Below are 12,176 nucleotides of genomic sequence, written 5' to 3'. Positions count from 1 at the left end.
CGAAAACAACCGAAAACAACTCGAAAACAACCGAAAACAACCGAAAACAACCAAATCACTAATTACCGAAAACAACCGAAAATTTGAAAACAACCAAAAAAAAATAAAAACAACCTAAAACAACTCGAAAACAACTGCAAACAACCGAAAACAACGGTGGCGGCCCCCATATCCTGAAACATCTGTAATCATTCAAAGGGGGTGCATTGGCTCTCTACTGACAATTTACATAATGCCCCCTCGGAAAACCCTACCCTACAAACTAAAGGGACCACCCATGTGTACCCAAGATTGGTACATAAAATAGATTAGATATCACCAGAAGCGGAGATTATCAGTCTAACCCTGGCCCTGGGGCAAATAACTTTTTTTTAAAGGAAAGTGGCATTTTCGTATTAATAAGGCAAATCATTTCCTTACTTGCATAATTGGTATGCACCAATATTCCACCTGCTATAGATTACATGTACGTCACTTAGTATTAAACTAACTGCATGCTGAATATCAAAGACATCTGTTGATCAGTGATCCTCCTTTACAGTGTTTAACAAAAATTTTCCTGTAGTTCCAAGGTGAGCTTGTAAGGGACACACCTAGATTATATTAACTACATCACTTCAACGTTACATCTGCCACCAAAAGTCAAGATTACGGCATGTCCAGGACCAACTATACGAAAATCAGAAGTTCTGCTGCAGTACCAAGGTTGGCCACCAGGACCAATCGGCCGTGACCGTCCGAGGTTCACTTCTTTGTTTACGGGTTGTTTTCGGGTTGTTTTCGTTTGTTTTCGTTTATTTTCGAGTTGTCTTCGGTTGTTTTCGGTTGTTTTCGGTATTTAGTGAGTTTGTTGTTTTCGGTTGTTTTCGGTTGTTTTCGGTTGTTTTTCGGTTGTTTTCGGTTGTTTTCGGTTGTTTTCGGTTGTTTTCGGTATTTAGTGAGACCCAACATTACCGAGGTAATGTAAGTAAAAATATTTTGCTATCTATTTTCAGTAACGACCAACATTGTGCTCATATATGTTCAGTAATGTTGCAAAATGACAATATAAGCTATGCCAATTGTCATAAAATGCCTGAAATTGGTAATATAAACAAAATATGTTGATGTCATATATGGTGTAATAGAAGTATGTTGAAATCAGTGTAAAAAGATGTATTTTTAATATTAATTTCAGCTCATTATTATGCAAGCGCAGACAAGCATATATATAGATTAGCAAATTGTCACATTAATCAAGACTTACATAATTATGTGGATTATAGGATTATCTATTATATATTGATTATACATTAACGCCGATATTTTTCTTTTTTTCATAATTATATATAGCGTATTGCTACTGTCTTTAATTCTGCCAGAATGTTCTGTCTGGCATACCTATAGTTACTCACCCATCTTTGATGGATACATTTTGGCCCGCCCAGTGTTGGAACTGTCGTCCCATAAAACGAAATGATGTTCGTCATGACTTCTTTACAGTCACTGAGTACAATATGCGGGTGGTGAATACTGTACCAAATACTGATACAAATGTATTGTAATGCCCGTTATAAAACTACGTTCAAGTTAGACGTTAGCTTTTAGGGAAATAGTCACTGAAATAAATACAAGAAAATAATGAATGAACTAGAGTTCCACGAACACATTATCTTCGCCAAATAATCAAGGCTTATTGTGGAGAGTGATTAATATTTACATGCTTATCACCCCCTGCAAACTTGATCATACACCATACCGTTTGAAAGTTATGATGGGGGGGGGGAGAGAATGAGTCCAGTCTAGATAGGGATAAAACTCATTTGGTGGTATAGGACTAGTATATGTGTATAGTGTGCTGATATATGTTATGTTTGACCGTGTGTTTGACAAAAATGCAAAAACTGAACACTTTAAAAAAACCGGACCCACACATCTGTTTGAATTGTAGTGAGACTGCCCAATTTGTTTATTTATGTACACCATCTGTTTATTTACACTTCTAGGCAAGGCCTTCTGCTGGCCTGTTTCGGGAACACTGTCACACGCCCCATTATGGAATGTAATGGATTTACAATTATCCTTACTAATTATGCAGATTAGCTCCTGTTTTCTATAATTAGACATCGATTGTGTAAAGCACCATCTGAGCTCTCTACATACAAAACTTCACGACAATCTCTTCACCCCTTCTCAAATAATACGTGTCCAAATGTCAAAACAAAAACACCCGCTGCAGTTCTAAACAAGCCGCTAGGGGGCCTAAACTTACAGAACTTACTTCTTGTGGCATGAACTATCTACCACACAAATATCATGACCATAGCACTTTCAGAAAATATGCCACTAAATTTTGAAGCTCCGCTGCAGTACCTTAGGTACTCGCTAGAAGGCCCATTATCGAACTTGACCTTCCTTTCCGTAAACCCTACCCATCCACTAAATATCATACAGATCCATCAACAGCTTCTTGAGTTATGTTGTCCACAAGAATTACACATCCACACAAAGCCCGCTGCAGTACCGACGGAAAATGCCAGGAGAACCAATTTTTGAACTTGATCTCTGTTTCTACAACATCTACACACCTGCAAAATATCATGAAGATCCATCAACGTTTCCGTCACTTTTTTCGCCTACATACAAATGCACAAAAATTAAAAGTCCGCTGCAGTACTGTTGAAAAACGCAAGGTAAACCATTTTTGAACTTGACCTTCCTTTGCACAACCACTACACACCTACCAAAAATCATAAAGATTCATCAAAGGTTTCTTGAGTTATGCTCTTGACATACATGCAGACCCACCGAACAGCTGGCTCAACCGAAAACATAATCTACCCCGAGTACTATAGTACTCGGCGAAGATAATAAACTGTAATGCTCAACTGTTGTACATTGGACAATGTATGGCAACAATCAACGCAATGACACTCGGCTATCCTAAAATAATGACTACGGGAATCTTGTCGGAATGGCGGATTGACATAGTGCATGTTAACGTTTCTATCTATCTGTCTCTCTCGTCTGGAAAGTGCTAAAAATGTATTGACCTATTACGTAGATACAGGTACATGTACGTAGTCGGGACATGGCATATGAAGACTGAAAATATCTGTGCTTGTCTTGGACATGGGTGAACTAGATTTACATCTGATCATATTCATCAACATTCGTCTATCTACATGTACAGTATAGGCGGAATATGGCATTATGCTGATGATGATGTCATTAGAAAATGATATCCATCTTCAACACTACCTATAGAAATAGACGCCATACACCCTCTCATGAATATTTAATTCGTTACTGGCGCCGACTAGCAACAGGCAACGCTTTAAGAGCCATTGCGGGAGCCTTGGAGTGAGATGCAAGAACAACGGCTTAGAGATGATACAAGGGTTTGCTGCTTTTGTACTATTGTTTTTACCTCGGTGTCAACATATCAAAGCAGGTAGGTCAAGCTTAGTATAACGCTAACATTACACGTATTGTGTTTTTTATCAAGATATCTACCGCGAAAGAATTTTGACTGATAATGGTATGGAGTCCATGAACGCCTTGATGGGTAACTATGAAAATGGATGTTGTATTAACCTAGCTATGGAGGTATCATCTTATGTCTTTTTGATATTATATATAAGATACAATTCCAATATTGTTTATGTGGCTGACACCAGGCGTTGTCTGATGCAGTAAAGAAAATTAATCCATTTGAATAGAGACATTTTTTTTTACCTCACCCCATGTGTCACTCTTGTAACGTTTTACACCACCACACCTAGTGTTCATTCTGTGCAGTCGTGGGTATTCAAATGTCACTAACATGATTATTGTACAAGACATTTTCAAAATTTGTTTATATGTGTATGTGTTTGTAAACATGTGTTGGTAGTGACCTGTTATTAAGCCCAATCACTGAAAATGTGCACTAGAAGTCAACATTCAATTAACTATTGATATATAACATTTGCATATATCTGCATATTCATCGAGGAAAGTCTTTTGTCATAAATGTGTTTCATAAAAAAAGCACTTGCACAAGTATGCAATTCACAGAAGGCATACTATGAATATGAAATTATCATATGTTTCTGAACTAACCGCAGATTGTCAGGTGGAGAATGGTAGATTCTACCGAGGGACAGTCGCTGTCACCTGGTCAGGCAAGACGTGTCAGCACTGGGACAGTCAGACGCCACACCAACACATGTGGACGTCCACTAACTATCCCGCGTACGGACTGGACGGGAACTACTGTCGGAATCCGGATCCGTCGGGCAGAGATGGAGCTTGGTGCCTCACCATGGAGCCTGGCCAATTCCGGGAGAAGTGCAGAGTGCCAAGTGCACCATGCGGTAGGTTTTGACTGTGTGGCTTGACTGATAACTCACATGTAGTGGATACGGTGAGAAAAGCAAGACTTAGACAAAGTCTAAAGTACAAATAGCTACATTTTTAAGCTGTCTTGGAAATATTTCATGCTGCATTTCATGTCAGCAATTGGTCTGTAAAGGTTATTCGCAGTTGAGCTGTGCCATATGGACAATGGGCATCATCACGCTATTGACGTGTGTAACCTCTATGGCTTTAATACTTCGTATTTTAGAATGACCGTTCATCGGTAACGATAGCTAGGATAGAATACGGCTCAAGGTCGGTCTTAACACAACATGTCAGCCGATCACGAAGTGTCCACAGGATCACATGTGATAGTTTATAGGTCCTTCATTTAAACATGCCTGGACGGCCTGGGTGTTGTGATCAGATTTACATTTTCGACATACGTTTTGTCATGGATTGTATATTTAGTCCAGGCGATTGGTGCAAAATATAGCTAGACTTGTTAAAAACTATTCACATGGACTACCATGGTACAAAAGCCAAAAACGTTCATTTTTATAAGAAAATTGACAAATAAATGCAATAAAACAGTTTTAAAAAGATTTATACTCAAAAAGGAATCCTCACGTCTATAAAGAGATAGGTCTTGGTTACAACTATAAGCGATTTCGTGCCATTCGGTTGCAAACTAAAGTCGTCTAATGGCAACAATGCAGACACTGGCTTGCCAAAGCACCCGTTGCCAAGCAAAAAAGGTTGCCTAGCAACAGTTGCTAAGAGCAGGTTAATAATGGCTCCACCCCTAAAATTGTTTCCATTGTTGTATAGAACATTTAGGCCAAGTTTCATGTTTGTACCATAATTTGAACAATTTTTGCACCAATCGCCTAGACTAATTGCATCTCGTTGCTGTTTAAGCGAGTCACAATGCTAGAATAGACATGACAGATCTTTGACGAGAAATGTGATGCCTGCTAGCATGCTCAAATATGGCTTCTTTATCTATTTCCATAATGATTCTGTAAATCTATTGATAACTAGCCTGTACCAGCAAGACAACAGACAACGTGTACTTGTACCGATGGGATTTGTCACCCGTCACTTCGCCATACCTTGTCCTGGTACAAGGTACAGGCGACGCCCACATAGCGCTGTCCAGCAGCAATGAGGCCCTAGATCCAATGTACGAGATTGTCATCGGTGGTTGGGGGAACGGTAAGAGTGCCATTCGTCGCGCACCTCAAGGCACCAACATGATTGGTCGTCCCACTCAAGGTGGGTGGTATTTTAATATTTTTAATTGAAACAATCATTCAATTCTGATTTGTTTTAACCATTTGAGCTTGACCATCTGACAATTCAATTTCACATTCAAAGATTTCCAAATCGTGCATCTTTTTCCCCATCTTATCAAGACATTCTGTCTCCAACTGAACATCGAGCTTTTTGGATCAGCTGGTCTCCTGATGGAAGAATTGCAATCCAGCGCTTCAGTGATGATCTGCCTCTTCTAGAGTGGAATGATCCTGCGCCATTGCCAGTCAGCTACATCGGTTATTCGACCGGGTTCGGAAACACCGGACTTTGGAAACTTTGTGAAGGTATCTCTGTCTTTCTCTTTCTCTTTCTCTTTCTCTCTCTGTCTCTGTCTGTCTGTCTGTCTGTCTGTCTGTCTGTCTCTGTCTCTGTCTGTCTGTCTCTCTCTCTCTCTCTCTCTCTCTCTCTCTGCCTCTCTCTTTGTCTGTGTCTGTCTCTCTCGCTCTGAGTGCATTCCTGTCTCTTTCTCCGTCCCGCTGTCTCTATCTGTTTCTATGTCAATACAAAAATAGAACATTTTTATCTCTATCCTTTTCTTTTGCCATGTTTTATATCATATCTAGTTATTGCGCAAATGATAGATTTTCCATTCGAGTATCGTTAAGAATACTGTAGAATAGCAAACATTCAAAGCTCAATTACAAGAGATCTGTGTTTAGACGGGCAGACTAAAACGTTTGGCTTTCTGATGAATGCATTTCAGCCAATGGAAAATGGGGCATGTGGACTAGTTGGACCGCCTGTTCCGCACCCTGTGGCATCGGCCTACAAACACGCCGGCGCTTGTGCAACAGGCCTGTCCCAATACCTCCCATGGGTAAGGTATGTGAGGGACAGGCAATGGGTTCCAAGCTGTGTTACGTTTCTGCTGCCTGCTCAGGTACGTGGACCTTTCTTGAACATCTATAGGCAACCGGTTAAACTATAAATAGCTATAAGAATGTTATCGTCATTGTCAAAGAATCTCTAGTATAACCCAATGCTATATCATGCATTGCTATATGTATTGTATCAGAAAGAGTTCTAATTGATGGAATATGTTTTGTCATAAGATTTAAGTTTTTGACTGAATAGATCAAAATGTTCGTTACAATAATCATTCATATGTTCGATTTTAAATGCAGCCGATGACCTGGGATTTGAGGTAGATAACGTCGATGAACATGCAATATGCAATTCAATTTTAGATCCCAGGAGTATCCTTGATGTTATTCACGAAGCAAGTTAATATTTTGGTACAAAAGGCAATGCTTTATGATTGAGAAAGATAAAATATTCTAGCTGCTTGTTCATCAGATTGAGGCCAGGTACTAGTTACAGTCTGGTAGCTGAACATTTACCCGCAACGTTACATGTAGAAAGACATGCATGCCGTATTGGTGTTGATGACATGTACTTATGTCCAAGAAAGAGGTACACTACTTAAATGTGTTGTGTCCAAAGACAAATCTCACGTATTTTCTTGAAATATTGAAACTGTTTTAAGGGTTTATTTGATCCTGGGGAGACAAATATTGGCTGGCCTGACTGGCAGGACAAGTGGAAAACCGGCAAGTTTCTACCTACCGACTATGACTCCACTCAAGCACCTAGCGAAATAGGTTTGTAATATATCATTTATATTATAATTTGTATGTTATGAAAGGTCGCTACTGACTGCCATTACATCACTGTCATAAACGGCAGGATCATGTAAAAGGCTGCAAGCCACAAAATGCAAAAAAAACAACAACATCGTTGTCAGGTGAAACACAGCCAAGGGGAATACAATTCATTCATTCATAGCTGCAAATGAGCATACCAGTTAAGTGCACTACAAAGCATCCATTATATTCACGTAAGCTCCCAATTCATTCGCGTTTAGGAGGGACGGACGTTGCCTCCGCTGTCTACATCCTTAACGTCGGTTCTCTGTCAGAAATGCACGGGGTAAGAATCCATGTCATTGATTGATTGATTGGTTGATTGGTTGATTAATTGATTAATTGATTTCTGCATAATTGTAGCATTGAGCAGGAGCGTCTCTGGCGCCTTAGAATTTGGCAAGATAATGAGATTGTCAAACTGTATTCATTTCGCTATGTTATAACTTTAGTTCACGGTTAGAGCATAGAATAGCTTTGTAATTGTATCAATTTGTATAACACGCTGCAAATGAATCTGTATGAAATGTCATAGACAGATAAACAGAATATAGTCTAGATCATCGTTTAACTAACCAATTCACACAGTACTAGTATAGAAAGTTTTCCAAATTTATGAAATAAAAGTAGAAATAAAATTCCTGCCTTAGAACATTTCCGTCAGGCTCCAGTACACTTTGTCCTGGGCTGATGAACGACTTTTCGGCATCGCGCCGTCGTGGGTTCCCGTGTCGCCATCCCTGGTCTGGTCCCCGCCGCTCGCCTTCGGACAGTCCGTCCGCCGGGTCACCGCGGAGGAAGAGGGGGACAGTACCATGTGGCTTGATCCACGTGGACTTGTCGTCTACAAGATGACGTATTTGTTATATATTATATATACATATAAGTACATATGTGTAATAAGATAAGAATACCTTTTAACATGGAAAAGAGAAATCCTGCACATTTGCAATACATGTAACAAAATGAAAACGAGTAGGCTACAGCAGTCGTTGTAAAATGTCATAAAACATTAGCAAGGTTTGTTAACGAATTACTGGAGCGTGCATAGCTGAAAAACTATGAATGGCGTAGTAAATGTATCCCAAAAATAAAATAAATGCTTTAACAGGATGTAGTGGAACACATTCGGTATAGATATCATTCTGTAGATGATAACGTTAGACAGATGTTAAGGTGTGGCCATCAATAATCTTTCATTTCTTGATCTTCAACATTCACAAACAGACGTTTGCTAACTCTCAACTGTGTGGCCAAGCTGGAGAGATACCCACTAGACACACAAGTCTGCCAGGTGGTGCTATATGCATGTGAGTTTGAATTAGACATCATTGCATTACAAAATTTTCTTTGAAACTTGACACTTTATTAATGATTCTACATGGCAGACTAAGAAGTCTTAATTTGGTATGTATTTATAAGTCAGCTTACATTAAAACCACCATCATTATATACATAATTTAGGGTATATTACTTGTGCGATTTAAAATCTCTAGTACATTTTAAATATACAACATAAATCGATGCAAGGCCAAATGCCTATCGAATCCCTACATTAGCAGACAATCCGCTGAATAAATTTAGTCGGTTTCAATCCCATCCAATTAATTATTATTACACTAAACTTTGTACTTTGTGATGATCCATTTGGAGCTTCACTAGAGATAAAATAGAAACTTTTTTGTCAGACAATGGAATACGGCTGAGACTGCAGCCTTCTCAGCACATCCAGAATGCACCTATCAAGGTCGACGCCCGAGGGATCGTATCACAGTTTATATTGGTGGGGACGGAGCAGAAGGCAGGCTTCAAGTCTTTCCGTGAGAATGTCACAGGTTAGTTTACTCGATACAGTTTTTGTTTTGGCGAGTAGTCTCTTTTGGAATGACTTTCTCTACTTCGGCCGAATCTTTTTTTGAAAGAAAGCCAGTAAAGAGAAAATGCATGTGTAAATGTGTGTGTGTATGTGTGTTTGTGTAAAAGTGTGTGTGTGTGTATGTATGTATGTATATGTGTGTTTCTGTACGTGCGTGTATATGTGTTTTTCCTTGCGTGTGTATGCTCCTGTGTTTTAATGATTATTATCCCACCTGATTTTTCTTTTCTATGTTCTCCAGATTGCCAATTCTTCCAGCAGATCTGTGACTACCGCAAAGAAACTTGTCTGACGTCACTTTCAGACGCATGCAATGGAACTGTTTGTGCTAATTGTAATCTTGTCATCGGTGACTGTCAACAGCAGCTTCAGTCCTGTGAACACTACATAAACGGTAATGGCTTTACAATATTATATCAAATAAGGTATCAAAGTACTAGTTATAGCTCTACTGTCTAAAATGATCTTAGATTTATAATGTTCTAACTCACTTGCAGCTTTTGTTGGTTGAAGTCTACAGGCAACCTTCCTTTGGTAGATTTAGAATTTGACTGCTTGACGCGGCACTGTACATCTATATCCTGTAGTAAATGATTAATCTCCGGATCCATGCAGATCTATCGGTGGCAAGGCAGTATCAAAAGGACCAACAAGTATCCAGAACCTCCGGTGGTTTGGGATACTTTTTGCAATTGGCTCTTTTGATACTGACTTGTCACCGATAGATCTGCTTGGATATTTATTATGTACTACAGGATATAGATGCACAGTGCCGGTCGTAACTGTTTATTTTTCTTAGACACCAGTGCGCACACGTCTTTGGAGGTGAATATTCGTCTCCGAAGAGTCCTCTCCCACTACATCCTCGCGAACTACCTGCCGTCTATTGTTCTCGTGCTGGCCGCGTTCTTACAAACATGGCTACCCCTGACACCGGCAACAGTCTCCGCTAGGGTTGTCCTGGGTACAACTGCAGTCCTGTCCATGATCCTACAGACGGGGAAAGCTACACAAATGCCGTGGGTAGGTTGAACTGTTTTCAGGCCTTGTTACATCCTTCTTGCTCGAATATCCTGACCGGCATCATGCCATCATAGTGCCCAAAGATTTTAACTGGTTGGCTGCAATCCCCTAAATTCAAGCCTCGTCAGTTTCTAATTAGAATGAGAAACCATGACATGAGGTATAACACAAAAAGGAATCGGATACGTGAAGGATTTTTGGATGTAAGCACGTTTTGTCTCAAATTGCAAAGCGAAACTTCTATGTAATCCCTCTCTATTCTGACGTTACAGGTCAAAAAGCCTAGAGCCATGGACATCTGGATGTTGGGGTGCCTATCCCTTGTAATTGCAGCACTCCTAGAGACGGTTGTAGCTCACTACATATCAACTTACATACAGGAAAAGGTATGTAACTATGTCACCAAATATACCTATTACTATACATATCACCAGGTAGAATGGATCTCAGGCACAGAAAAGAGACAACTAAAAAAGAAAACATTTGGGAACGCATCGATAAGCAGGGACACCTGCAGCGTAATGTTAACCAGTCAGAATTGCCCTGAGAAAGAAACGTCGGTTGAATAGATTATTTGGTTACGCTGTGTACAAAGAATCTTTTTATTAAAAAAGATATCCTAGTATGTGTATACGTGCTAGCAAGAAGAAGTTTGCATCAGAAACAGATGATGTCCATAATTCTTTAACCATGCACAAGAGCTGATAAAGCGTTTTTGAATAATACATTATCTCAGGAACAAAAAGAGATCCGGAAGGAGGAACAGAAGAGGAGAAGAAATCCGGCCATCCTGATACCTCGGCCCGGACTAAAATCGCCCGGGGAAAACCTGTGGGACAGCTGGAGGTTCCAAGGCTGCCAACATACTATCAACAGCCAACCTGTGGTCATCCCTCGAGCGCGCCTGCGCACTCCTGGCCCGTGCAGATGGCACGAACTACCGACTAAAGAATGGGTCGTTGTTGTTAAACAGGGAAAGTTCAAATCTCTTCAAAAGAAAGACATTCCCAAGGCTGAAGTTGGAAGTACAGCTTTGCAACATACTCATCAAAGTTGTAACGACAGTGCCGTTGTAACCTATGTTCCACATGTAACGCTAGGGACAACTCATTACAGAAATATACCTGCTTTTAACGTCAGATCTATTGGTCCGAGTGCAGCGGAAAGAGCAGAGATTTTAGCGTTGAAAATAGACAAGGCCACTCGGGCACTCCTTGTGTGTGCATTGCTGTTATTCAATGTGGTTTATTGGTATATATTCCATTATTAGTTAGCATGTAGGAAGCAACTGCCAGTTACTTTATCTTCAAAGGAAACCAGACTATTGAATAGAATAACTAACTATTGGTTTGTATTCAAATATTAATCAGAAATTAATTAAGCGAGTATTTACGTCAAGCATTTACCATGCACGATACCTAATCCTGAAAGTAAACATATTCTTTTATCTACAACCAAAGAGATAAGTTTAAATTAAGTAAACCTCCTAAAATAGAAGCAAAATATTCATAGAATAGAAATAAAATGTTGATGTTGTTCATATACTTGATTTATTCTTCAGTGAGCCTAGCACAGTATGAATTCCCCTTAGTAAGTACATTGTTTGCATGTATATAAATATATATCATATCAATTTTACGTAATGGTTGCTTTATGTTACAACGACCACGACTATTAACACAATGTAGATAATTGTAAATAAACACTGGATGCAATATTACAATTAAATAATGAAATTATTGAGCTTTCAAATTAACATCAAATCTCAATCAGATTTAACATACTCTACTTGATTTATGGATTGACATCAATACCTAATGTTGATTGGTGTATTCTCCGTATTGGTAAGTAACCCAATAGATAATATTGAAGACCAAAAAAATCAGCGGGAAAACAACCTTCGCGTACGAGTCAATTTTCATTGTCAGACTGTCAGCCCGTTCAGTGGCGCTGGGCTTGAATGCTCTGGGATCAAACTCGGGAAAGTCTTCGTA

The 12,176-nt window shown here is 39.5% G+C and overlaps 2 protein-coding genes across 2 annotated transcripts; both read left to right on the top strand.

The window, feature by feature from the left end:
• The first annotated feature begins 3,309 nt into the window (after nucleotides 1–3,309).
• On the top strand, nucleotides 3,310–5,627 carry LOC136429301 (plasminogen-like). Its single transcript, XM_066419158.1, has 3 exons — nucleotides 3,310–3,433; nucleotides 4,089–4,337; nucleotides 5,365–5,627. Exons 1-3 carry the CDS (start codon nucleotides 3,370–3,372, stop codon nucleotides 5,625–5,627), a joined length of 576 nt encoding a protein of 191 aa, XP_066275255.1. The 5' UTR covers nucleotides 3,310–3,369.
• A 1,933-nt stretch (nucleotides 5,628–7,560) lies between these two features.
• LOC136429300 (glycine receptor subunit alpha-4-like) lies at nucleotides 7,561–12,079 on the top strand. Its single transcript, XM_066419156.1, has 8 exons — nucleotides 7,561–7,569; nucleotides 7,934–8,139; nucleotides 8,511–8,593; nucleotides 8,972–9,118; nucleotides 9,401–9,553; nucleotides 9,959–10,182; nucleotides 10,455–10,568; nucleotides 10,919–12,079. The coding sequence occupies exons 1-8, from the start codon at nucleotides 7,561–7,563 to the stop codon at nucleotides 11,450–11,452; spliced, it is 1,470 nt and encodes a 489-aa protein (XP_066275253.1). The 3' UTR covers nucleotides 11,453–12,079.
• Nucleotides 12,080–12,176: the final 97 nt, after the last annotated feature.

This window comes from Branchiostoma lanceolatum, chromosome 3 (assembly GCF_035083965.1).
Source record: "Branchiostoma lanceolatum isolate klBraLanc5 chromosome 3, klBraLanc5.hap2, whole genome shotgun sequence".
In the NCBI taxonomy this organism is placed as follows: Eukaryota; Metazoa; Chordata; class Leptocardii; order Amphioxiformes; family Branchiostomatidae; genus Branchiostoma; species Branchiostoma lanceolatum.
Note: the sequence above shows the minus strand (reverse complement) of the source record. Positions and strands in the feature narration are given on the sequence as shown.